The sequence below is a fragment of the Mirounga angustirostris genome, unplaced genomic scaffold (assembly GCF_029215605.1).
Source record: "Mirounga angustirostris isolate CCGP_5_RB_7025 unplaced genomic scaffold, mMirAng1.0.hap1 SCAF_4, whole genome shotgun sequence".
Taxonomy (NCBI): Eukaryota; Metazoa; Chordata; class Mammalia; order Carnivora; family Phocidae; genus Mirounga; species Mirounga angustirostris.
In genome coordinates, this window is record NW_026991712.1 from 3,918,978 (window position 1) to 3,946,125 (window position 27,148).

The 27,148-nt window shown below is 60.8% G+C and overlaps 1 protein-coding gene across 4 annotated transcripts in view; it reads left to right on the top strand.

Moving 5' to 3' along the window:
- TRAPPC9 (trafficking protein particle complex subunit 9) overlaps positions 1-26,606 on the top strand; it is a 550,504-nt gene extending 523,898 nt beyond the window's left edge. For all 4 annotated transcript variants that reach the window (XM_054512434.2, XM_064587832.1, XM_064587833.1 and 1 more), the window contains 2 exons: positions 24,993-25,213; positions 25,835-26,606. In XM_054512434.2, coding sequence (XP_054368409.1) covers positions 24,993-25,213; positions 25,835-26,002 — 389 coding nt within the window. In that variant the 3' untranslated portion in view covers positions 26,003-26,606. The remainder of the gene's footprint in view (positions 1-24,992; positions 25,214-25,834) is intronic.
- The last annotated feature ends 542 nt before the right edge of the window (positions 26,607-27,148 follow it).

The window sequence follows — 27,148 nt, forward strand, 5'->3', positions numbered from 1 at the left end:
TCAGCCAGACTGGGAGGGAGCAGAAGGGCTGGTTCTGACCTCCCATCACCCACCTCTATGGGTGCAGGGTCTGCTCGTCAGCAGGCTTCCCTGAGCTGGAAATGGCCTCCTCAGGGCGCGTCCGTGCGTCCCACTGCCCTTGCCCCGGCCTGCTGCCCCAGCCCGCCAAGACCCATCACAGTGTTTGTTGTTTCGGAGTGAGTCCCCGCTATGGGTGGGTGCTGGAAACCTGCTATGGGTGGGCTGTGCCTACAGAACTGTCCCCCTGTGGCTGTGTTTTCCTCGGACGCGACCACAGTGGTGTTTCCCGGTGCGGCCTCGCGCTCCCCCATCAACAGGATGGACCTCTTTCTGCACCTGCTTGGATCGGGAAAGGCCCTGTGGCTGCTTTGACCCCCAGAATATGGCCGAGGGGTGCCGAGGCCTTACACTGGCCGACGTTCCCTCGCTGCCCCTCGGGTGTCAGCAGCACATAGACAGTGTGACCACACTGAGACCACGATGCTGAGGGGCCACGCAGGCCTCCGGGCGGGGGCGGGAAGGAGCGAGGGTCCCACGGATGTCACACGGATCAGAGACAGACAGACGGCCCCGCCGACCCCTCCCTCAACCCCTGACCTCAGCTCAGAATCAGGAGCCAAACCAAATGGCTATTGGAGCGCCTGTGTTTTGGGGGAGTTTGCTGTGCAGCCGTGGTAACCAGCGCTCCTTGCTCCCAGGTATTCCCGTCGTAAGCCTTCTCCACGGCAGGCTGGGGCCGCCTGACTTCTCTCTAGCGCCCAGAGGCTGCCCTCACAAGGTCCAAACTGAGCAGCCTAAACAACAGAACTCTCTGGTCTCCTAGGTCTGGTGACCACAAGTCTGAGATCAAGGTGTCGGTAGGGTTGGTTCTTTCTGAGGGTGTGAGGGAGAATCTGTTCTGTCCTCTCCTGACTTCTGCTGGAGAGACAGATGGTCCACAGAGACCCACACAGGAAGACTGTTCACTCCGTGCTGTGCTGCTAAGATACAAAACCGGGACTGCAGCTGAGGGCCAGTGGGGCCCAGGGAGGACCTCTCTGGGGGGAGACTTTGAGTTGGGAGCCGCGTGATGGGCAGGGTCCAGTCATGTGCAGATCTGGGGCAGCATGCCAGGCATCGCAGCACGTGCAAAGGCCCTGAGGTGGCAGCATGTGTGTGCATTTGAGGCACAGAAGGAAGCCCCATGGGCTGTGGGGAAAAGACAGAGATGGACAGGAGCCAGGCTATAGAGGGTCCTGGGGAGGCTGCTGCAGTATGTGGGTTTTTATTCTAAGGGAACTAAAGAGCCACTGGTGGTTTTTAAGCAGGGAAGTTATGCAATATGACTTCTACAGCTCTGTGGAGAATGAGAATAGCAGCCAGGAGGCCAGGTAGGTGGAGCTGGTGGGTCTGGCTGGTAGAGTGGATGGAGGGGATGCGGAAAGGGGGGGGCGTAGAGGTGTCACTGGGCCTTTCTTGAGCTGGGGTGGAGGCGGGAGTGAAAGGCAGGGTCCATTGGGCCCCTGCGTGGGGCTGCTGGGGAGACGGCTGGCTGTGTGGGCTGGAGCAGAATGAGGGCGGGTCCTGGAAGGAGCTTGGTGTCGGGGCCTGGCCTGGGACGTGAGGGGCTGAGGCAGCTCACAGCCTGGTGGAGGGGGTTCTCCGTGGGTGTGGCAGCCCTGTCCCCACCCAAGCCCATGGGCGGGGCCTGCACTGCGTTCCGGGGCGGATGGTGAAGCAAGGCCCTCAGACACTGCAAAGGTGTCACAGACGTGGGCTGTGTGCCGGGTGAGGACAAGCCTTCCCTGAACTTCCCCGGGCCTCTGCTTTCTGGCCCACCGCAGGCAGCAGTCCTACTCCTCCGCAGCTGCTGCAGGCCTGAGGTGCGCGTGGGGAGCTCCTGCCCCATACCCAGCCCTGCACTACCCTTCAGAGTAGAGCACCAGGACTAGCCCGCGTGGCCCGCCAAGTCACCCCGGGACCTCTGGTCCCCGCCGAGCTCCCCAAGGCAGTCATTGTGCTGCTGAGAGCCCGCCCTGTAAACCCCCCCAGGCCCGGGAGCTCCGTGTCCCCAACACCCAGTGTCCAGCTGGGGTGTCTCACATGGTAGCTGAGGAGGATGAGGGCCTCCTTGTCCCGGGCTGTGAGGTGCAGGGCATGGGATCAGCCCACAGCAACAGCCCCTCCAGCTTTCAGGAGTAAGGGGCTCTACAGCCGCTGTTGCTGTATTTGCAGTGGGCGTCTCAGAGCTCACAGGGGCCCTCGGGTGGGCACCTAGAGCCCCGTGAAGGAACGTCTTCAGGGGCAGCCCGCTGGCCATCATTCACTCAGGCCGGCAGGGATGACGGGCGGGCGGGCAGACCCGTGGCCAGGCAGGTCCGTCCCTCCTCCGTCTGCCTTTGCAGTGGGTCAGCCTCCACGTGCCGGGCACACTGAAAACGCAGTCTGCGTTCAACAGGGAGACGGCTCCCAGTCACGTTGGGTAGACTCCAGGACCAGAGCATGTGCAGAAGCGGGGATTGCTGCAGGGGCTCAGCCAGAGCCCGCTGCGGGCCCCTCACTGGCACCCAGACCAGAGATGACCCAGAGAGACTGGGAGCAACAGGCAGTCCCCGAAGGTGGGGTGGGGTACCATGGGACCACCTGAGGAGACTAGCAGGAGCTTGGAGCCCTAATTAAATCTCCTGGTTGTCAGGTTGGAGCTCCCTGCCCCCAGCTCCCCAAGGAACAGACTGTGTCTGCAAACCGCCGCCGGTCTCCCAGGCCCGGGTAGGGAGGGCGAAGTGGCCCTGGGCAGATGGCAGCCCCAGGGAGCCCCACTCAGGTGGGCCAACCTGCACCAGCTGCTCCAGGGCCCAGAGGGCCGGGGTCTCTGCTCATCATCCAGCATTTCCCGAGCACCTACTGGGCCTGCGCTTGGAGCAAGCCGACCTCCTCCCAGCCATCCCTGGGCCTTTGCTGGTGGGCAATGAAGGTTGAGGAGACAGCCCAGTGGGAGGGAATCGAGTGGAGTCTGATGGGGTCACACAAACAGGCCTTCTCCTGGCCTTGCCACACCCCAGCCTCGAGACCTTGGCCTGGCCTCAGCATGGTGCTGCACCCCATCTCTGGTGCAGAAAGTAACTCTCCCACCAAGTGGTTATGCCCGGCTCCGGGGCGGAGGGGGGCATCTGCAAGTGCTCAATCCCTGCCCCCACCCTCCCCTGCCTGCATCTCTGAGGACTTCTTTGTCTCTACTTTATTTTCTGTTAGTGAGAAACTAGTCGGCAAACAGGGGATGAGATCTGCATCATTTTACGTAAGGTTCAACCCCGTTTATGGGGGTGGGGGTTGGATTTTTCAATTGTGCCAAGATTGCTTCTCTTAGGATTCCCCAGCCTAAGAAGAAAGAAGCTTAGCCTACCCTCACCCCAAACTTAATGCAGGGCCTGAGGCTCAGGGAAAAGCTGCATTATTTTGTGTCGTAGGGGCAGACCTGCAGAAGTCCCCACCAGCACGATGGGAAGTGCAGTGACCTGGAACGGATTTGTGCATGCTCCTCCATCCTGTCAGCAGGCACTGTTCAAGTCCCTCCGGAGGTCCGAGCAGGAGCTGAGGGTCAGGAGCTTCCCCGCTGGGGCTAGTGGAGCCCCGTGTGTTCCCGTGTGTCCCGGGCAGACCCTGGAGCAGCTCACAGCCCCCACCTGTGCTGAAGTGATGGGCCAGGAGACCAGCAGTCAGGGCTCCGAGCCTGTGCTCAGAGCAAGGTACATCCTGGCACTGGGGACTGATGGGGGCCCCTCGCTCCACTTGGGCAGGTCCTGAGGGGCTTCACAGAGGAGGAAGCAGGGGCAGGGAGCTGGGAGGAGTGAAGAGGAGAACCTCTTGGCTGCTGGGGCCTCTGAGGACCTGCCAGAAGCTTTGCCAGGTACCTGGCATCCTTTCGTGTGCTGATCTGTGGAAGCCTTCTGAGCATAGGGCCACTTTCTGCCTGTCCTGGAGAGGGAGGGGACAGGCAGGGGACCCCCAGTCTCCCGCCACTCCACCAGGCTGGGCCCTTCCTGGCCCATCTTCCTGGACCACCATCTCTTCCCTGCCCTTCGCTCTCCCCATCTGGGATTGCAAGGACAGAAAGTGAAGGGCATATGTTCACCCACCGTGAACCCCGAGCCCCGGCCCCCCCACCCACAGGCGTGCTTCCCTGGGGCCTCCAGAGGCTCTGGAGTAGGCTGTGTGAACCACACTCCTCCACACATGCGCAGGCCTTCTGTTTGGATGAAGCCCGGAGCTCAGACACCTGCAGTGTGGTGGTCCAGGTGGCTTAGGCTCACAGAGGCAGGGCTGGGGTTTGGACCCAGGCCTGGGAGCTGCCTATTCACACCCTGCCTGGTATAGTGAAGCAGCTCGCCATCCTCCCTAGGCCTGGGGTGGAGCGCATATTAACCCTTCAACCCCGGGCTTGCAGCGGGCATGGGGAAGCCATGTTGTTCAGGAGAAAGCGTCTGACACATGTTGAAAGGAAAGGAAGAGTATTCCAGATGGTTGCCGCAGGAGTCAAGACGTGGAGAGTGGGGGGCGATCAGGCCCAAGTCCATCAGCAGACAGACAGCAGGGGCTTAGAGCCTGGGAGCGGAGGAGGGGTTGGCAGATGGAAAGGTCACGGACAGGAGATGTGAGGGAATTCTTTCTGCGGGCAGGCCACGTGATGAGACGGGGCAGGCAGGGGTTCTCCCTAAACTGACTTGGCAGGATTCAGGCCCGGGGGAGGAGGGTGCAGAGGAACCAGATGGAGGTTTGCTCCAGAGGCGTGTTTGTCAGCCCCTCCCAGCCGTGCCTCTGGAAGCTCCTCGGGGTCCCCAGTCCCCAGCCCACACCCTGGGTCTCCTAAGGGCCTGTGGCAGCCTCGCTCCTCCCATCACCTCACATGTGCGCTCACTTCTGTCCTTCCTGCCACCCCTGTCAGACTCTGCTGTGCTTTTCGTCACTCCTCCCAGCTGCGCAGTTCAGGGACTGCCACACGGTCACGAGATGCTACTGGTGGGGGAGGGTGCAGGCCCACGGATGTCCCCAAGGTCCTCCCTGCTCTGAGGTCTGTGGGTCAGCCGGGGACCAGGCACCCCATCTAGAGCCACGGGTGGCAGTGAGGGTGGTGGGGGGCTGTGTGCCCACGACTAGAGGGGAGAGGGAGAGGCTAACCTCCTAGGGCGGGCCACCAAGGGAAGGGTGGTTTGTGTCACCTCCTAGATGGCCTGTTCTGGGCCTCCTCCGTAATGTGGGGGTCCCAGGCCATACCACTGCCCACACAACTGCTGGGCAGACCTGCCCTGGCCTGCCCCCTATCCCTGTCCCCACTATGTGGTCAACCTCTGGGGGCCCAGTGAGGGGCCCCTAACCCAAGGAACTTCCTGAAAAGAACAGGCCCTGCCCAGTGCTGAACAGGAACGTGATGAGGGACGTGAGCACGGCGATCTGGCTAGAGACCTCCCCGGCACCACCCCACCCCCACCCCCGCCGCCGCTGCCCTGTGCATCACAGGTGGGAGGGAGTCTGGGTCTGCCTCGCCCTCTGGGGCCCTGTCCCTGCGCCCCACAGCCAGCATGAGAGCGAGCAGTTTGGGATAGTCTGTACGAGAACCAAGCCCAGGTGTTCGGGCTTTCTCTCCATCAGCCGAGAAGACGTAGAGCCCAGGACGACATAGCCGCCACTCATGGTAGACCCTGGCGTGAGCTCTAGCTCCCACTGATGCGTGCAGGGCAGGCGACAGGCACAGCCAGCCACTTGCAGGCTCGGGGCAAAGACTGATTTGTGACTAATCGCCCCCCACCCCGATTGTCTTCTTCTCCCAAGGAGACCACCTTGGGACCCGGGCACAATCCTTGGAACTGTGCTGTTTAAAATAAAAAATGAGGGCGCTTCAGCAGGACCACATTTTTAAGGACTGGAAAAGCCCTCCCGGCCCCAGGGCCCAGGCAGGAGCCTCCTGGCGTGCGTCTCCCTGTGGGCGGAGGCCCCCTCGGGTAACAGTGGTATGTCTGCCAGCAAAGCACTTACTGAGCGCCTACGAGCTGCACGACTCTCGGGCGGTGCAGTCAGTCTGGAAGACGAACGGGTTCTGTGCGCGGGGGCATCGGGCAGGGCCTGGCGAGACCAAGCCCAGGAGCAGGGTACCCACGACCCCGAGGCAGCGCCCGGCTGCACCCAGGATGCGCACAAGCACCATGCCCAGGCCAGGATTCGTGCCTGTTAGCAAGACCGTCTGTCCCCTTCTCGTCCTCTGGCCACGCGTGTGCTAACCCTCCGTTGGAGACTGCCCCCGGGTCGCATCTGCTCCGCGTGGGCCACCGTGGCAGGGAGCGGGTCGTTATCAGAGGGTGGGATGGCACCCCTGGTCTCAGCGTTGTTGGGGGGAGCACCTGAGCTGGTCGCAGGTGTCCGTGTCCCTATTGCCCTCTTGCTGACCAGCCACAGCCCGGCCAGCGGCCCCAGAAGTGGACGAGGACGTGGCCTGAGCCCCCCTGCCCCGGGTGGCGCTGCAGATGTGCCCTGGAGCTGTCACTGGGCAGTCCCAGGGCTGTCGGCACCAATGGGCACAGGCCTCCTGTGCTACGTTGTCCTGATACTTGAAGGTGCCGGCTGGCCCCTCGAAGCCTGTGCTCTGTGTCATCCTGGGTTCGGGACTCGTCGGGCGCAGAACGCCTGAGAAGCAGGTCCCCCAGCGCCGGGCCAGCTGGGGGAAGAAGGGCGCACATGGGCTGGCTGGCTCAGAGCTCACCATCCCTTTGTGCCCTCCGGCACCGTCCCGGCTATCCGTGAGGCAGGCAGAGGGCCATCCCATCACCCGCTGTTCCACTGGCCCCCGACAGCTGGAGCAGATGCCCCTGCCGGCCCTTCCTGGGACCTCAGGCCATGACAGGGCAGGGCCTGGTGAGACCAAGCCCAGGAGCAGGGTACCCACGACCCTGAGGCAGTGGTGCCCCGTGCACGGTGGGGCTCCTGTGGTTCACCTTGTGTGATCATCACAAGGGTGCTGTGTGCACTTAGTGCTTTGGCCCATTTTACAGATGGGGAAACAGAGGCTCAGAAAGACGTTCAGCCAGGGTTTGAGTCTCTGACCTGAAATGGAAGGCTGGTTTTGTAGCAGCAGGAGGGAAGGGAGTTGTACATTTAGCTTGCATCCCAGGTCAAGGTCCCTCCCTGGGGTGGAGACTGGCACGTGGTGCCCTGTGGGACACAGGGAGCAAGCAGTCTAGGTGCAGGGAGGAGCCAGGCTGAAGTACAGCCCCCATGAAGGTTTCCGCTGACCCCACGAGAGCTCTGGAGCCGGGAAGGCTCCTAGGCTGAAGAGTCCGGGCCTCAATACCCCACGTCAGCCAGTCACTGAACGTGGGCCACCTGGGGAAGAGGTCGTGACCTTGGGTGGGGCAACGCTCCTAAGCCAAGGCTGCCTCTGGTGGGGGGCTGTCTGCAGGTAGCACCACCAGCCCCCGGGGGACGCAGGCCTCACCCTAGAGCAGGGCCTGCATGGGCATCAGTGGCCGCCGGAGACCATGCTGCTGCTGGGGGTAGCTGTAGGCGTCTAGGGTTCAGGCCGTTCCTGAGTCTGTGCTGGCCTGTGCTGATGATCAGGTGGCCGAGACCAGGCAGTCAGAGGGAGAGGGCTCTGGGGGCCGCTGGTGACTGCCTCATCTCACAGCAGGAAGCCAAGGCCCAGAGAGCCAGGGAAGGCTTGGCTGTGCTACCCGCTTGGGTCCTCCTGAGCCAGATGAACCAGAGTGTCTCTCTGTCTGCAGTTCTCAGCTCAAGGGTTCAGACTTGGAGTGATGAAGTCAGTTTAATGCATCAAATATTTATTGAATGCCTACTAAGTGCCAGGAAATGGGGTTGGGAGGTACAAACAATATGATTGTGTTTCAGCTGAGGCAACAGACCAACAGACAACCAGCCATCCTGTGAGCCATCTATAACACAGTGTGGGGGAAGGGAAGGGGGCTGATGGGGTCCAGCTCAGCAGTGTGCTGACGGCGGGCATGTTCCCTTCATCCCTACGGCTGCCTTCAGTCTGTATTCCAATTGAGGATTCTGGAACTCCTAAAATGAGTGGCTGGCCACAGGAAAAACAGCAAATAAATGGCAGAGTAAGAGTCAGCGTGGTCTGTTTGATTCAGGCAGCTGAGTAAAGGCACAATCAAGTCCCCAGGGAAGCATGGAAAAATCTGGAAGGAATAGGAAAGGCTTGTGTTGGAGACATTAGTAGATTTAGGCCCTAAAGGTGAATGAGAGTTCAGCAGGCACTTGGGGTATCCCACCCTGAAGGAAGAACAGAACAAATTAGTAAAGGGGGAAAATGCAATTGAGAAATATGATGGAAAGTGAATGAGAGAGGGAGGGAGAAAGGGATGGATGGATGTTAGATGGTGGGTGGATGGAGGGATGGATGGGTGGCAGGTAGATGGAGGGATAGCCGGTAGATGGATGATAGGTAGATGGATAGATGGGTGGGTGGATAGATGGATGGTAGATGGATAGATGGGTGGGTAGAGAGATGGATGGTAGATGGTGGGTAGATGGATAGATGGGTGGATGGATAGATGGATGGTAGATGGTAGGTAGATGGATGGTAGATGGATAGAATGGGTGGGTGCTGGAAGGATGGGGGATGAATAGATGAGTAGATGGATGGATGAGGGATGAACGGGTGGGTGAATGGATGGGCGGGTGAGTGAGTGGGTGGATAGGGATAGATGGATGACATGTAGTCTAGTGTTGGTCGAGTTTGTGAAGATAGAAGATGAAGTATCCAGCCTGTGGACACAGGAACCCCATAGCTAGACAGGTTAGAAGGAGCTGTGGGGGTCACATTAACTGGGGGCACCACACAGCCATGGTCAGCAACTTCAGAAAGCAAAGAAACGGGAGCCTGACCCTGTTGCCAGTGGTTATACGCTGTTGTTGGAAGCAGGTGCGCAGCATGCAGAGACAGAGAAATGAGTATGAGCCAGTGGAGAGCCCTGATTGCTGGAGCAAGGATGCTTATGGGTGACCCGGTTTCTGGAAGGGCCAGGCTTGTCTGAGCGCCAGGGGCTGTGGTCTTGACCCCTGAGCATCCCTGGCTCCAGACCCCCTGAAAGATGTGTTCTGTTTAGTTTTGGCTGCTGGTCATTTCACAGCTGAGAAATCCACTGCGATTTCAGACTGACATCTGACAGAATTGGGCCAGACTTCAGATGTGTGGCCAGGTGCGTCAACTGGGTGGGCGCCCATAACCTTTCGCTGGAACGGACTAATTTCAAATGGCATATTGATCGGCTCTGTGGGGAGCAGGGCAGTCATTCCTCAGGATGGCCCCTGCAGCCCCCTGGCCTGGCCCGGGCCTCCCCCACTCCAGCCTGGCCTCTGCAAGCCTCCGAGCAGGCAGAGCCCCAGCTGAGCTACCTGGTGGAGGGGCGAGGGCTCTAGGCTCTTGTGCTGGAGGTGCACTCGGTTCCTCTGTGTCCGCCGGGTAATCCGTCCTGCCTGTGTTCCTGGCGGCTGCCGCGGGGGACAGATGAACTCACACAGAAGCAAGCAGTGTGAGCTCTGCAGTTGAATCTCAGCTCAGGCGGGTGACCTAACCTCCGTGTGCCTCATCCATAAAACGGCAACAGGAAGACCCCTTTGTCACAGGGCCCTTGTAAGGCTTAATGGGATGATCCATCCAAGGCACTGAGAACAGTGCCAAGTGCACAGGGAGCCTCGGAAGAGCGGGGTTCGTATCCCGTCGTGGTGGCAGAGCCAGCGGCTGCAGGGAGCCCAGGAGCAGGGAGGCGGACAGCGGCTCCGGGAAGGGACTGGCCCTTCCCTCACACACACCCTCATTCCCAGGCATTCACTGGTCAAGAGAGGAGCAAGCCTCGGGCCCTGTCTCTGCGGCTCCCAGTGTGTGGGGACACAGCAGGGACAGGCAGTGACAGCCAGGGTGGCCCAGGCTGCAGTGGGAGGGCTTTCCGGGGAGTGACCCCGCCCTGTTAGCGGACAGCATGCACGCACAGGCCTGCACACAGAGAGCATCCTGATGCTCTGTAGCCCTTTTTTTTTTTTTTTTTAGAGGGTGAGGCAGAGGGAGAGAGAATCTTAAGCAGGCTCCTTGCCCAGCACACAGAACCCGACCCGGGGCTCGATCTCACAACCCCAAGATCATGACCTGAGCTGAAACAAGAATCAGATGCTCAACCGACTGAGCCACCAGGCGCCCAGCTCTGGGGCCCTTTATTGTCCAGCATCCCTCCCAGGCAGGCATCCTCAGCCCATCCTACAGACGAGGAGACTGAGGCTGGGTGAGGGCCGCCCATCATGGCTTGTCCGCCCCTCCCCCAGGGCAGCCTTCGCATGCACCAACTCCAGTCACCGCCCTTTAGGTGTGTCCTTCCTCCTGAGCATTCTCCCCAAAGCTGTACCTGCTCTGGTGTGTCATCTGCTGTCACGGGACCAGGGAGCCCTTTCTGCAGGGACAGCTGGTGGCAGTCTTGACATCTCTGCAGAAAGCTCGGTTTGGGAAGCCCCGGCAGGACTGTCCTGCTGGAGGATCAGGGCTCTCTTGCGTGGGCATGACGTCGGTGGGAGGAGCAGGTGCTCATGTGACGTGCAGCGGCCACCAACACTGTTAGAACAGTGCCTCCAGGAGCGCGCTGCCTGCTCGTGGTGGGGATGCGGGCCCGGTGGACAGCTGCGGTGTGAGTGGCCCCTCAGGACACATCCCCTGGGCCCGTGGGGCGAGCCCAGGGGTCCTGGATCCTGCCCTCTCAGGGCTGGAAGGCGCATTGAGAGAGGCCACCCCTCCTTGGAGGGAGGCAAGAGGCCTGCCCTGAGAGCGGAAGGCTACAAGCCTGTCAAGTCCCTTCTTCTCTGGCTCTGGTCTGCCCAGACGGCCCCCTCAGCCTGTGCCCAGCACAGCCCCGGGGAGGGGGGCCTGCAGTGCAGGGCTGCTGCCTCGCCCCATGCTCCTCCTCTGCAAACCTGGGAGGACCCAGCCTGTAGCAAGGGGCAGCGGCCTGAGGGCACGTCTCGTCTGTGCTGGGGTGGGCTGGGGTAGAGCGGCCAAGGACGAACGGCACACAGGAGCTGGCCAGGGCCCCAGGGAGACGTCCCTCTGGGATGTGGTAAGGCCACGGTCATTCGCAGGGTGCCGGCCTTCATCAGAGAGAGTCGGAATCTTGCACACATCCTGCGCTCGGGGGCCTCTGGGATGTTCAAGCACTAGTCAGAGAAGCTCAGGCTGGGAACTGGGGACGTCGCTCTGGGGGCCTCGGTCGGTAGGAGCAGCTCTGGTGGGGGTGGGTCTTCGGGGCCAGCATGCCGCCCATGCCGCACTGGGAGAGCTGGGGCACCTAACCCTGAGGCGTCTCTGCTCCTCCTACGATGTCCCCCTGCACCATCCAACCCCTTCGCCTTGGGTGGGGTGGGGTGGGCTGCGGTGCGAGGGGCCCCTCACCCTGTCCTGGGTTTGTGCGGGCCTGTCTCCCCCCGGGGCCCGCTGCATCCTACTCATTGCTGCACTGCCTGCCCCGCCCCGGGGGGAGCAGGAAGCAAGGGGCCCTGTCCCCGACCATATCCCTGTGAGCCCCTCAGCCCCCTTCCAAAAGCGGTGCAAACTCAGTGGGGCCATGCTCTCTGGTGGCTCAAAGGGGCGCCTTTCTCATGGCAGGAGCAGCTCTGACCCTGTTCCCGGTTACGCACAGGGCAGCAAGCTCACCACCACCCCGTGGTTTGGTCACTCGGGCCACTTGGAAGGTTCTTCTGTGGCCCCAGTCGTCCCTGACGGACGTTGTGCTCCAGGACACTGTGGTTCTAGGGGAAGATTTGGCTGTTGCCATTTTAGAGTCTGTCTGACCCATGAACGTGGACTAAGCACCAGCCAGGTGTCAGGCCCTGGGCTGTATGGGGGGAGGGGGGCAGGCTCCTGGCACCGTGTCCAGCAAGCACACGGCGGGGAGCAAGCATAGCGCCCTGGCTCAGCAGAAGGAGGGTCTGTCACTTAGCGGGCTGAGCCCGGGCACAAGAGCCAGAAAGTAATAGCCTGCTTTGAAATCATCCCTCTCATCCCTCTTGTGTAGCAGATGGGGAAGCAGAGGCTCAGACAGGGTAAATGATTTACCTAAGGTCACACAGTGAGCCGTAGCCAGCTGAGTTCATTATTCACTTGGCTCGGTGAATGACCCCTGAGCCCCTCCCCTCAAAGAGCAAGTCTACGGGAGGCAGCCTGTCACAACTCTTGAGTCGGGTTCGTGCGTGGTGTGACAAGGAGCTGGTGTGGGGCTGGGTGTGGTGCAGGCAGTCTTCCCGGAGGAGGTGCTGCTTGAGCTGAGTTTTGAAGAGGCCAGTAGGAGTCCGCAAGGAGCAGGGTTTGAGGGGCATCGCATGGCTGTGGGAGGCTGCCATATGGTAGGGTGGGGTCCCAGGGCACCAGGGGAGAGCGACACAGACAGGGAGAGGCAGACCGCCTTCAGCTTGGTCTGGAAGACTCTGAAGGAGCCATCAGCGCCATCCCTACACCGAGCATCATTTTAGGTCTTCTCTCTGGAAAATCTTTTTCTTCTGCTTTGCTGTCTCCCCCACTGGACAGGCCTAGGAGTCCAGGGTCCTGGCCAGGCCTGCAGATCACGATGGGAGGCCCCACGTACACAGGCCCTGCTGGGCCCTGGGGAATGGAGGGAGTGCCCAGCCGCAGGCCTCAGGAGCCACACCCCCAGGCCAATGCAGAGTGCCAGGTACAGCGACCCAGGCATTGGGGGGGAGGCTGAGCTGGACAGGTGGGCAGGGCGGCCTCCCAGGCAGAGCAACAAACAGGGCCGCGCCGCCAGCCCCTCCTCGTGCTGGCTCACCAAGAGGAGGGCCTGCGGGTCTTGGGCTCGCCCCGTGGTCCCGGCTGTACCGCGCGTGTGACCTGCAGGTGAGGGCCTCCGAGGCTTTCTGCAGGACCACGGGGGCAGTGCAGGGCTCCCTGGGTGGCAGGAATGCGCTTTATGTAGAAAGGCTTGCGACGAGATGAAAAATGAGCGATTGAAAAGGTATAGACATTGCTCGGGGACAGAGGACTCATTTTAAATTCTCTGCTGTTCTCAGGAAGAGGGCTCTGCATAATGTGACCAGCCAGTGGGCAGATTTTCCATTTTTCTCTCCCGCTTTTCTCCCAGTTTATCTCCTGTGGTCTGAAGTGCTTGTCTGAATCCAGGTGGCGGAAGGGGGCAGACTTACTAGAGGCTTGTCCCCGGCGAGCCAGGGTGGTCCCTGTCCCAACGCGCAGGAACAGGGACCGGGGGCCGGTCAGCTCCGGGCCACGCTGCAGCGTTTCCTTCTGAGTGCTGGGAGCTTGGTCACGTGGGCGCTCGAGACCTGTATGTGTCACCTCTCAGTATGGTGACAAACAGCCCTGGATTTCAGGGACCTAACACCAGCCTTACTGTATTTAGGTTTCGTGCTGTTCTTGGTGGGGGAGCCTTTCTGGAACTCATGGGGGGACCCCAGTTCTGCCCATTCTGTGGCCTCCCCCTCCCGTGGCCTCCCCCATGGCCCCTCGCTCCACTCCTCCGTCTCGGTGGGGAGATGGGGGTGGGAGGAGGGACGTGTTTGTGGGCCAGGTTCGGGGGGTGTCATCTCCCCTCCGTGCCCTGGCCAGGACTCCATACCGTGTTCGCACCCGCCACTGGGAGGCTGCAGTCTGGCTGTGCGCCTGGCAGGAAGGGAATGGTGTGGCAAACACCCGGCCTGCCTCTGCCACCAGAACCTTCTCAAGCTCAAGTGTTCCTTCAGGGAAGAGCGGGGAAGGCTGCCTGATGCTGGGGGCGTGTGAGCAGGGCCTTGTGACGCAGGGCTGGGGGCGCGTGCCCGTGAGAGGGCACCAGGAGCCCAGCCCAGAATGCCGCCGTCGGCACGGAGCCCTCAGGCGAGGTGTGTGCGCCGACTTTGGTGGCGGGGAGACCCGGGTTCAAGTCTCTGTGACTGAAGGAGCCACTGCCTGTGGCCGCTCCTCCCAGCCCCCCATGCTTGTTGGGCATTTGCACTCTGTCCAGGCTCCCAGCTAAGCCCTCTCCTGGGCGCATCTCCTCCACTCCCCGTGCCAACCCTCTGGTGGGTGTGGGGCGTGGTGTCCGCATTCAGAGGAGGAAGCAGAAGCCATCTACCTGTGCCCGAGAAGCCTGGCCCCGTAGCTGTAGAGGGTGTCCATGGGCTAGGACCCTGGACCCACGTCTTTCTTCCCATGTTCAAGGCGGCTGCTCACCACAGTGCACAGATAGGCACGGGCCACGCCAGGATGCAGCCCAAGACCTTTCTCCTGGGGGAGTTGGCCCCCACCTGCCCTGGGCTCCCTCCACACCCCCCCACACCCCCTTGTAGCACTGGATGCCCTGTGCCAGGCTCGCTGGCTGATGGCCTTGCTCCAGAGGCCAGAGAGTCTCTCCATGAGAACTCCAAGCTGCACGGGCCTCCCCTACAATTCCAACTCGCCTTAATTTTAATTTAATTTCCTTTAATCTTTAATGAAAAGTTGTAAAAGTAAATTATTTACCCATGAGAGCCAAACGGCTCCTCAGGAGCTGTTCTCCACTTGAGGGTAATTACACGTGTGGGCCTTGAACAGGCTCCCTCCCTGGATGCCGAGGAGGAGGCATTCTGGTTTATGAACTAATTAGCTACCTCAATAACTGTTAAAAATGCATGCCATTTGGTGGATTGAGAGCAAAGCTCCGGCCTCATATGGTGCACACCCTGACAGTCGCCGAGGGGGCAGAGAGAGCCTGTGTTCTGGCCCCGTGACCCATGGGAGCCCTGTTGCTGAGCTGAGCTCTCCTAAAACCGCACTGTGGTTCTGGGGCAGATGGAGCCGGCCCGCCTTCTGCCTGTCATTGTCCATCTCTGCCCGTCTCCTGGTCTGAGCCTGCACACCAGAGGGCATGGCCCCCTTCCCCGCAGTGCTGGGGGCTCACAGAGTGGGGGCAGGGGGATGGGGAAGAGTGAGGGGGGCTGCGCACTGCCTTTCTGCATGTGAGGCCCTTGCCCAGAACACCATCACCCCACCTCCTGGGCATGCCCATGCTTCTAATCTCTTTTCCACTCTCTCAATATACAATAAAGTAGCCAAATTAAATTTAAAATGTCCGGACTAGGGAAAACCACCTTTGGCATAATTGGTCAAGACCTGCAGGAGAGGGTGTATGTGAGTGTGAGGGCGTATGTGTGTGTAGACGGCGGCGCGGCTCACTGAGGGCCAGCGTGGTGCTCTAGATTGGTACACCGTTGGCACTGGGCTTCCTGTCAGCCGAAGGGAGAAGGTCAGTTACCTGGCTCTCATTGGCAAAGAAGGAAAACGTGTCAGTTAGTTACTACCATGTTGGCATTCGAGAAAGTTCACCACTTTTTACTGGATACTTGCACATTGCAGGGTTTCATACCGGATCTGCCTATACCTTCTTCCAAGGGACCCCGCCAGTTGTTGCCAGGGAGGAGGGTGACCCCTGGGTCCCCTCGCCTTACCGCTCTCCTCACGTCCCAGGCTTTGCTTGTTTTTCTGCTTGAATTTCTTTTGCTGCATTTAAAAGGTGACAGAGCTTCTGTATAAATTCCCAAGCCTCATCTGAATAAAATTTGACTCTAAAAATTAGGCCCACCCCAAATTTATGATGACTAGAAAAATGTGTGTGTCTCGTGAGGTTTAACTTTTACACGTGCTTTCACTGAAGCAGGCTGGGTAGGGCCTCCCAAACCTGACTCACTTCGGCTGTTCCTGGGTCTTCACCGAATTAATTTCTTTTTTTTTTTTTTTTAAAGATTTTATTTATTTATTTGACAGAGAGAGACACAGTGAGAGCAGGATCACAAGCAGGGGGAGAGGGAGAGAGAGAAACAGGCTTCCCATGGAGCGGGCAGCCCGATGCGGGGCTCGATCCCAGGACCCCGGAATCATGACCTGAGCCGAAGGCAGACGCTTAACGACTGAGCCACCCAGGCGCCCCCTGAATTAATTTCTACTGCATTGTTCTCACATATTTAAAATGTTTTATCCAGAATTAGATATTTGGGCCTAAAGTCTACTTGGCCATCCCGTTTCTTACAATCACCCAAAGTCGGGAAGGGTTGAGGTGTGGGGTGAGGGCGGGTGTCCTTGCTTGGAGTTTGAGCTCACCTGGCCTTGGGAATCTTGTCCTAAAGGAGAAATGCGCAGGTTGTTGGATAAGCCGGTTGAGTAAGAAATCCACCCTCTTTTCCACTGAAGGTGATTTGCACATGACCTTGGGGTGGGCTGGTATTTTAGGTGTTCCCTGCCCCTTCCAAGAAGCCTGCTGTGCGGGCTGGCTCCACCAGGGAGGTTGGACCCCGGTTTCCACCCCTGTTCACCCTGCTCCTCTCTGTTGCCCACTCTGAGCGAGACTGTGGGCACGTGCATGTCAGAATTGGATGCTCAGCCCACCTCGGACACAGCACGGCCGAGACATTCTCTTGTGAAAAGTCTCCTGGAGGTTAGAACCAGGGCTGTTCCCAGCTGGTTAGCGAATGTCTCCTGATGGCCGGGAGCACACACCTGCCCAAGACCCCGTGCCCACCCTCTCTGTACAGAGCTCACTGGACAGACACCTGTGGGCCCTGCAGGCCCAGCCTGACTGCCTGCCGCCTCTGACCTGTGTGTTCTCAGGATCAGTCTCCTCATCGGGGCACCCTCCCCACCGGCTCTGTAACCCCCGCTTTCAACCTGCCCCTCTCCTGCAGCCATGCTCTCGGCCCCTGATTGTCCCAGAGTCTGGCCTCGTGGTCACTGGTGGCCTCAGACTTGCCGGGCCCCTACTCTCTGTTATGCATGGGAGGAGAGGGTCCCACACTAAGTCCCAGCCATCTGGCCCTGGGCTCCAGAAGGAGTGGGAGCTAAGGGCTTGGGATTCCAGAAGGTTCTCACGGCTATGGATGGAGTGAGTCAAGACTTCACCAAAGGGCCCTGTGGGAGAGTAAGGGCCGCGGCAGCATGACCAGGCATGGCTGTCTCAGAAATACAAAGTGAAACCATCACGAGATGCCACCTCATGCCCACCAGGGTGGCTAGAACCAAGAAGACATCAGCAAGCATGCAGATGTGGAGAAATCGGGACCCCACTCCCCGCTGGTGGGAACGGGAGATGGTGCATCTGCTGTGGAAAGCACCCTGGCAGTTCCTCAGAAGGTAGAGAGAGTTACCATGTGACCCAGCAGTTCCACGCGGAGCTGTGTTTCCTGGGGTGATGGAAACCCACGTCCACGCAAATCGCGTCCACGGAAGCCCAGAGCGCCGTTGCCCCACATCCATGCAGACCGCGTCCACAGAAGCCCACAGCACCAATGACCCATGTTGACAAAGACCACGTCCACGGAAGCCCACAGTGCCACTGCCCCACGTCCACGCAGACCATGTCCACACAGGGGAATCCTATCTCATCATAAGGAGTGGAGTACTGACGCCTGCTACAATGCGGATGACCCTTGACAACATTACTCGAAGTGAGATCAGCCAGACACAAAAGACCACGTACGATTCTACTCCTGTGGAAGTCCAGAATAGGGAAGTCTAGGGAGCTGGAAACTCAGTAGCTGTTTAGGGCTGGAGGGAACGCGGAGGTGGGGGTGAGGCTAAGGGAATGGAATTTCTTTTGGGGGTGATGAAAACATTCTCAAATTGTCTGTGGTGATGGCCGCCCAGCTCTGGAAATGCACGAAAACCCACTGAACTGTACCTTGTATGTGGTGAAGTGTATGGTATGTGAAGTGTATCTCAATAAAGCTGTTAAAAAAATAAATGGGCTCAGGAGCCCCGGGTTACAGCGGGGCCAGCGACTGAGCCTCTCCATGCCTTGACTGTCCATCTGCACAGTGGGACGGGATAGATGACGTGGGGCCTTGGAACAGGGGCTAGGACACAGGCAATGCTCGAGGAACCGGCATGCTTGTCACCAACAAGAGTAACAGGGAAGTCCGTGCCGGAGCGTGCTGGAGGCTTGCGTAGAGGGGCTGAGTCCACTGAGCTCTCCACCTTCTCCTGGGCTTCTTTGGATCACGGAAACCTCTGGAGTGAACTGCACAAAGTAGCAGATCCCGAGGGCCGTGCCTCTGTACCTCCAAGGCCCCGAGAAAGGCTGGCTCCTTCCTGGCACCAGCGGTGAACCAGAGCAGAGCTCAGAAGAGGCAGCATTCGTCAGAACCCAGGTGGGGCCTGAACTAGCCTCGTGTCAGCCAGAGCTGCTTCAGCCCCTCCTGGGGGGAGACGGGAAACTGAGGCTAGAGGGCAGAGCCCCTGCCCCCAAAAGCAGGACTCCAGCCTCCATGCTGATTCCAAGACCTGGGTGATGGGCACTCCATCTGGGCATCCTCCTCCAGGAAGCCCCCGCTGGGGACACGGGAGCAGCCCATGCTTACCTCGCTAGCCCACAGCAAGCTCTCCAGGGCCAGGCTCCCACAGAGCTGGGTATCGGGGAGCAGGCCCTTGGACCCAGGCCCTGGCAGCTCCATCAGCTCCCTGCACCTCAGTGTCCCTACGCAACAGGCACACCTGTTCTGTGCGCCCTCCGGGAGGAACGTGAGGTTGCCAGTCGGGGGCTTGGCCCCGAGTAAGACACCCGCAGGTGGGGGCAGCACAAGGCCCCACCCCCGCCCAGGGTGCACCCCTCTGCCCCAGCCTCATGGCTGGCTCCCAGCCTGAACCCGCACCCAACAGTGGCTGCCCTTGGCCAAAACACAGGCTGGCACGGGCAGCTTCCTCTCTCCTCGCGCCTCTCCAGAGTCGGCCCCCCAGGGCCCTTCCCTCATCTCGGCTTCTATTTATAGTGTGTGCTGGTGACAGAGCCGGGACGTGCTGTAGCAGAAGCGTGGCAGTGGTTTCAGGAGGAATTCTGGGCCAGACAAGATTAGGTCTGTGACTCTGGCTGGGACTAAAAGTGAAGGAGAAGCAGTCCCAGGGGCAGAGGGAGATGGGCCATGGCCCGATTTAATGCTGTGAGGGAAGAGACTAATCTGCTCCCGGGAGATTTCTTACAGCATGAGATTTTCCTGCATAAATAACGTCCTCTACGAAAGTTTGGTCTGCGAGTCAGGGACCCAGAGCCAGGCAGCGGCAGGCTGGTCCTAATGTCCTCTTTGCAGGGCACTTCAGGGACATGGCCCGGTCCCTCTGAGACACAGGTTACAGACAAGTGACCGGGAGCCAGAAGGGGGGCTGGGCACAGCCAGTGAATGGGGGTGGAGACTCAAGCCCAGCCCCAGAGCACACTCATGCACTCGTCCAGCCACTTGGTCGCCCCCCCAGATATCAAACAGAGTGAGTGCCTGCCTGGCCTGGTGTTGGGGACATGGGCAAGTGCCAGTTCTCATGGAGCATCCAGGGAAGAAGGAACACAGTCAATACTTAAGCAAATGGGTAAACAAGAGATAGGATGTCAAGAGCCATGAGAAAACAGAGAGGGTGTGAAAGAGTAACAGGGATAGGAGGACTCTTCACTGTGTGTTCAGAAATGACCTCTCGGAAGAGACGGCCAAGGTGGCAAGAATAGCAGGTGCAAAGGTCCTGGGGCATGCTAGAGGAACAGGAGGGAGGTCATGTGGCTAGAGCAAGAAGTGGGGCAGAACAGCAGCCCGTGTGATGGGGGGCAACCCTGCTGGAGCCATGCAGGGCCCTGGAAGCCAGCGTCAGTGGCCGAAATGTGATCGAACCTCCCTTTTGTTCTGAGTGTAAAGAGAAGCCATAGGCCAGCCGAGGGGCAAGCAAAGAAGTAAGGAGATTGAATGGCATTTTTACACCATCCCTTTGACTATTGCATGGGAAAGGGTAGAACAGGAAGTGTGGACATAGGGAGGTCTGCTAGGGAGCTGGCCCGGACTCGGGTGGAAAAGGGAATTCTGACTGCTGACCCCAGACATGCTGATGGGCTGGGCATGGGCGCCAAAGTGGAGCGACCTCGGTGTGACCTTCAGGTGTGAGGCTGGGCCTCTGTGATGCCATCAGGCCCACCTGGCTACTCCAGGATACTCTCCCCATCTCGAGGTTCCTCCCCTCATCACAGCTGCCGAGTCCCTTTTGTCGTGGGAGGGGACATATTCCACAGGTTCCAGGGATGAGGACGTGGACATCCTTCGGGGAGCATTATTCTGTCTACCTCACCATCCCCTGTGCTGGTAAAGCAGACTCAGGGTTCTGGAAGGTTTTGGGGAAAAGGTTGACCCTCCAGAGCCAGACTTCTGTCTGTCCTGCTCTCTGCTCCCGAGCAGCCCCCAGGAGGAGGTCCCCTGTGCACAGCTCCTGGGCAGCTGTGGTTGGCGTCGTGGGGAGGGTGGGGGGCGGTGGGCCGCCTCCTGAGCTGGCCCCCCCCCCCAGGGCTCCATTTCCCTGAGGCCTCGCAGCCCGCGGCTCTGCCTGTCCTTGGGCACTTGCCTCCAGCCCCTGGCTCTCGAGGCCCCCATCCCCGTGGGCACTCAGGCATCCCGTGGCTGAAGAAGGGCCCTGGAGCAACCACTGCCGCCCCGCCCCGCAGGCCTGGACTCCCCAGGGTGGGTGTGAGTCCCAGCGGTAACGGGCCGCTGAGCACCCCCATCTCGGCCCGCCCAGTCCTGATTCTCACAGATGCCCCAGAAATGGGTTCTGCTCTCCCGTCTGAAGGAGTAGAAGCTGAGGCTCAGAGAGGGTGAGTGGTGGTGAGTGCAGGAGAAAGTACTCGAACTGCAGATGACAGGAGCTCCCCCACACCGCCTGGAGAGGGAAGCAGGAGAGGTCACCAGCAGCATGGGGGGACACAGAGGAGGTGACCCCGGAGGCCAAGGGGAGAAATGAGGCCCCACTCACCGCCGCTACCAGACCCAGACTTCCATGAGGGCCTCGATGAGCCCACCCTGCCGTGGGAGGGAGGCACCATGGTGGCCGTGAGGGACACTTGGGCAGGACGTGCCAGCTTTAGGGGACACATTCACTCACCGGTGTCCCGCCTGCCTGAGAGCCGGCTGGCCAGTCTGCTGAGCACACAGAGGAGCTCACCCATCATCGCTGTTGGGGTCCCGGTCTTGCCGTGGGCGAGTGGATGAGGCACCCACCTTCCCTGTCTAGAGGGCAGGGGGCTGGCCTGCGGAGCCCTCACAGGGACCTCTGCAGACGGGACTCAAACTGGGAAGCAGTTAACGGGTGGCTCTCCTCCCTCCAGGCACCTCAGGAATGACTCCCAAACAGCTTGCCTTTGAGAAGTGTTTAATTATTCATTCCCAGCTCCTTCCTAGTGGGTTTCCTGAACCGCTGGTGGCCAGCGCAGGCCTCTCCTCTGGTCTCAGCTGCTCCTCCCGGCCTTGCTCAGCGGGGCCCTCAGCCTGGGACAGGACACAGCTGGTCCAGGTCAGAGCCAGAGAAGCGAATTAGTTACAGCACGGGGTACGTTGGGGCAGCAGTGCTGATGGGGTGCGAAGCCGCACCTGAGCATGGCCAGCATCCTCAGCATCCCCAGCATCCTTAGGCACGTTTTCCCCAGATTTCTGAAACAACACCCCACGGGTCCCAGGAGACACTGGCCACGGGATCCTTCTCGATGCAGGAAGCCTGTTGTTCTCTCAGGGAACAGCGGACCCCTGCTCTGCTCTGCTGTGTCCTCCCAGTGATGTGGGGAGTTCTGGGGCCCATGGACCCGATCTGAGATGCTGGACTGCAGAAAGGAAGGAAACGGCTGCTTTCTGAGCACGGAAATTCTCCAGTTTGGTGGGCAGTCATTATGGGTGCCAGATCCTGGGGTGGCATGCCTGGCTGTCCCCGTTTGCCTGGCACCAAGGGCTTCCTGGATGCAGGACTTCCAGTGCCAACGCCAGGCTGAGCTGGGACTGTTGTCACCCTGTGCATGAGGACACAGCAGGTAGCAGGACAGGTGGGTCCTGCCCCTCTAGAGGGCCGCCCCCCTTCTCCCTGGGGAGCAAGCAGTCACAGCTCCGAGTAAGAGCCAGCGATCTGGGGGTCCAGGGGGAGGACTCACCTCAGACCAGGGCAGGGAAGGCCTGGCTGGGTCCTCTGCCCTCTCTCTGGTCCTCTCACCTACCCCAGGCCTCTGAGGCCAGGATCATCATCCCAGCTTTGCAGATGAGGTGAAGGAGACTCAGGCTGGCAAAGCCCCCCCCCCCCCCCCCCAGGATGAAGGGTAGAGGCCAGGTCAACACCCTAGCTCAGCTTCCTGCTTAGCCAGGGGCCCGTCCACCACCCCTGCCGCCCTGGCCTGGCCTCAAGGCCACAAATCCCTGCTCCTTCTAGAGAGTGCCAAGGGAGGTGACCCCCAGCACCTGTGTACACAGCGTTGTCTCCCCTCCCCCTTGCGCGGGGTCGGGGGCTGGGAGCAAGCAGAGCTGGATGAGCAAGAGGCCAGTCCTCAGCTGTCCTAGCAAGCGAGCGACGCGCACAATTCTCTGCAAGGAAAAAAAGAGCAGAGATGTAATGAGCCAGCACCCTTCACTGATTTGCACATAATCGTATCTTTCCCTTAATGGAACCAGCTACCGAGGCGCCCTGACACCTTCTCTCTCCATTCTCCCCATTTGATTCAAGAGGTTTAGACCGTGCCTGGTCGCGTTCACCGTTCAGCAGACATGACCGAGGCCCGCTGTGCCCGCCGGTCCGTGCCAGCGCTCGGTGGAGGGCCCCCCGTCAGGGCCAGGTGGGAAGCACCCTGTCACACCCCTGTCGCCACAGCCTCTGTCGTGCAGGACTGAGAACTTTCTGCACGTCGGCACCTGTGCATTTCCGTGGTCCTGTCACCTTGGCTGCAGGTGCTAGCAGGTGTTGAGGGCCCCGTGGAGGATGCCGGAGTGAATGAATGTCATCCAGTGATGGCCCCGTGGAGGCTCTGCCCCCCGAGGTGGGAGCGTGGGGCAGGTGGAGCGGGGCGGGGGCTTCCCCACCTGGGGAGGTGGGGACACAGCGAGCGGCAGGCCACCCTGGTATCAGACCCTCTTAGAGACACTTCTGTGCCAGTAGTTGTGTTCGCGACACCGGATCCTCAGGACGTGAGGCAGGAATGCGGACGGAGCTCAGTATAAAAACGTGCACAGTGGGGATATTTATCTACTGAGAAAGTGGACACAACCTCACTGGGCTCGGGTGGGTAAATTACAGTTTATTCCTTTAATGGAATCCCCTGCAGCCTTCGAAAACATTCTCACAAAAATGTCACCATGTAGAACATGCTTCTGTTCTCATGGTCCCAGAGCGCCAGCCACCAAGCACGGCGGTGAGGACATGTGGGGAAAGGGCTGGAAGTAGGGGGGAATGGTAGAAAATTAGTCTTATTTCTATGAACTTTCCAAATTTTCTATGAAGAAACAGAATATGGGGGGGGAGACTTGATCTCAGGCTTTCCTGGAAGAATGGACTTGGTGGCACACGTGGTGGGTGGTTCTGGACCTGCAGTCCCTCCCCCACCCGCACCCAGCTGCACACAGAGCCGCCCACACGCTGCCTCCCGCCTCTGCCCACCCTGTTCCCGGTGTGCCCCCCCCGTCCATGTCCACACGCACGCACGCTCCCACTCACACGTACTCCCATGCACCTCCACACATACACACGTTCGCACACACGCACACTCCCACTTACACACACACGTGCTCTCTCACACACTCTCATATGCACACACTCACACCCGTCCCTGGCTTGGCTGCGCAAGGTCAGCTGAAGAGACGCAAGCACTCTGAGGACAGCCCTTCCCCGCAGGGAGAGTTTTCCTCGCCCCCCTCCAAGGCAGGCCACCCCCCAACTTTCCTCCAGACCTGTGCCTCCAGGACCCCGAGAGGGGCCTCAGCCTCCTTGCATAGGCTCCAGGGCCCCCCCCAGCGGCCGGGCGGGAGGGTCTTCCCCGCGGTCACCTGGTGGCAGAAGCAGCAGCTGCGAGTCAGGAGGTGTCCCCGGTCGGCCTGGGGACGCGACAAGTAGAGGTCAGCCGAGGCAGGCTGGCGGGGCTCGGAGTTGGCCCCTTGCGGCTGCATAGCGAGTAGCGGGTGACGCCAAGTCACGATGCAGCCTTGGGCCCCCTCCCTGACCTCCACGGTCGGGTCAGTGAGCCGGCGACCTCCTGCCTGGCCATGTCGGTGTGTAGGGCTTCCGTAAGAAGTGACCGCAGACCATGAGCTTCACGGAACAGGCATTTGCGCCCTCACGGGTCTGCAGGCTGGGTGTCAGCTGGGCCGTGCCCCCCACCAGAGGCTCCAGGGGAGGCTCCTTCCTGCTCTTCCAGCGTCTCGGCCTCCAATCTCTGCCTCTGTCTTCATGTGGCCTCTCCTCCAAGTCTGCTTCCCCTCATCTGCCTCTCCCGAGGATGTGTCTCATTCTCAAATCCCACCCATCCCTGCAGGTGGGCCCCCCAGACCTCCCCTCCCACCATCCTACGGGGACGTCCTGGGGGCTTGAGGGGAGTGGGAGTCCTAGCATGGCACTTTGCATTCTACCGACCCCCACCCCCATCTCCACCACCCCTCTGCGCCCCCCATCCCCACTCTGCTCCTCGGGTTCCAGACCTTTTCCCAGCTAGTATCCCATTACCTGGGTGGTGCCCCCAGGATGGCCCAGCCCTCCCTGGGGGACTCTGGGCAGCCCACTGTGCATGTGTGTGTGGTAGAGGCCCAGCCAGGTCCCAGGCTTACCACGGACAGCCCCTGGCACGTTCTTGCCCTCGGTTCTGAGGCTCTCTCCTGGTTTTCCTCTCCACTGTGGGCCGTGGCTCACAGCTCAGCCCTTTCAGGCAGGAGCATGGGAGACCCCAGCTTACCCCGGGCCCCTCCGGCATGGCACAGACCCTCTGGGGGCAGCTCTGGTGTCCACACCTGTCTTCTCCAGCCTGCACATTGGGACGGCAGGGACTGGGCCACGCATCTGTGCCCAGCACCCAGCCTGCATGGAGGGGGCAGCTGCCGTGGTGTGGGAAGGAGTGAGGGAATGAATGAATGAATGAATGGCAGACAGGTGCGCAAGGCCGGCTGGGCAGTGCCCTTGACAGTTTCGTGTCCTGTGTCCCTTGCAGATGTGCTGGTGGACGGACAGCCCTGTGACTGTGAGGCCGCGGCCTGCCGGGTGGGCGACCCCGTGCGTCTGGAGGTGCGGCTGACCAACCGGAGCCCATGCAGCGTGGGGCCCTTCGCCCTCACTGTCGCGCCCTTCCAGGACCACCAGAACGGAGTGCACAACTACGACCTGCACGATGCCGTCTCCTTCGTGGGCTCCAGCACATTCTACCTGGATGCGGTGCGTGGCGGTCTGTGAGTCCCAGCGCAGCCCCCGTGGCCATTGTTCCTTTGTCCCCAGACCCCCGCCCCCGGGCGGTGGGCTTAGTGGGGAGCAAGCACAGACTCGTCTGTGCTGACCCTCGTTCATGCGACTCACCACAGGACCTCCCGAGTCCTGGCCGTGGTCCAGGATGGAGAGACCACCCCGAGCTTGTTAAGGAGACAAGGCGGGTGGAGGAGGCCTAGGATAGCGTCAGACCTGCTGCCATCACCAGCCCCCGGCCCCGCTCAGTCAGTGCTCCCGGCCTGGTGGTGGCTGCCTGCAGCCCAGCGGGACCAGTGACATCCACACGGCACAGCGCCCACGGCCCATTCACCTGCTGAAATGATACCTCATCCCATCCACCCCCAGCCTGCCTCAACCCCCACATGGCCCAGGGAGGGAAGTGCTGTGCTCCCTCTGAAGCCAGGAGCTAAGGCTCAGAGAGGGGCAGCCACCTGCTTGGGGAGGCACAGCAGGGAAGCCCTGGAGGGGGCCCTCCCCTCCCCCGTTGCCCCTACGTCCAGGCAGGTCCAAGGGTCTCCTGGTGGCTTTGGGGCTCGGTCTGCTCTGGGCTGACCTCCGCCCCTCCTCCCACAGGTGCAGCCTGCAGGCCGGTCGGCCTGCCTGGGAGCCCTGCTCTTCCTCTACACGGGCGACTTCTTCCTCCACATCCGCTTCCACCAGGACAGTGCGAGCAAGGAGCTGCCGCCGTCCTGGTTCTGCCTGCCCAGCGTGCACGTGCGCGCCCTGGAGGCACAGGCCTGAGCCCTGCGGCCCTCCTCTGGGGCCCCGTTCCTGTGGGCACGGGTGACCCGGCAGCCACGGGGGCCCGGCCTAGCCCCCACCTTCCCTCCGTCAGTCCCCACCCTTCCCCCCCCAACTCCTGTGAGTGCCCCAGACACGGCAGCCTCACCCCTTCCCGAACTGGCCAGCAGGGCCCTCTGCTGGAGCTTGGCACTAACCAGACCCCAGAGAGCAGCACCCATCCAGACCAGCCCCCTCCCGCCCCCCACCGGGTCCCTGCACCTGTTGCTGTGACCTGGGGGTCACAGCCCAGCCAGGAGAAAGGAAAGGTGAGTGTAAGGGAGGGCCACGGCTCGGTGGGGCCTGGGGAACCTCTCCTGAGCCCCCTCAGACCTGGCCCTCCCCCACCTCCAGTGCTGGCTCTTCTCCTGAGGGCCCCGAGGCAGCCCAGGCAGGAGAGGTGGGTCTGTGCATCAAGCAGGTCCATCTGCCCCCCACAGCAGGCAGACATCCAGGCCTCTGCCAGCTATCCCGGGCCCGGGGCTGTTTCCAGGCTGGGCTTGGGGTGCCATGGCCTGTGTGTGTCCGTGACAAGTTCTCCAATAAACGGCCCGCCTTGCTTCTCTGCTGGTCCACTGCGTCCGTGCATCTGCTTGCCCAGCGTGGTCAGGGGCCACCCCACCCAGCCCATCAGCCCCCGACTCAGGTAGGGATTCCCACGCACACGGGACAGCACACGGAAACCCCCTGTGACACGGCTGGTGGCCAGCAGGGTTGGGCCCGTGTCTGTCTGTCCCTGTGACCCCAGCCCCCCCATGCACACACTCTTTGGGCCTGGCTCCCCAGCCCCGGTCGGAACCCTGACTCGAGCCCCACCCCCCAGTCCTTGGCCCCTCACGATGGCTCTGGCCATCTTGGCCTCCTGCTTTCTCTCATGAGATCCACGCAACATCTGCCTCTCTTCCACCCCACTCCAACACTCGGGAAGACGTTCGGGCGTAGGTTGGGCTGGGTGTCCCTGGCCTGACGGAACAGACCCTGGTGAGGCCACCACCCTCAACCTGTGAGGGCGGGCTCTCCCCTCGGCCCTCCCCTCCCCCCTGCTCCCTGGGGGGCCGCCCGCCCACTGGTCCCTGCAGCAGCCACTGCGACCTACAGCCCTCCCAC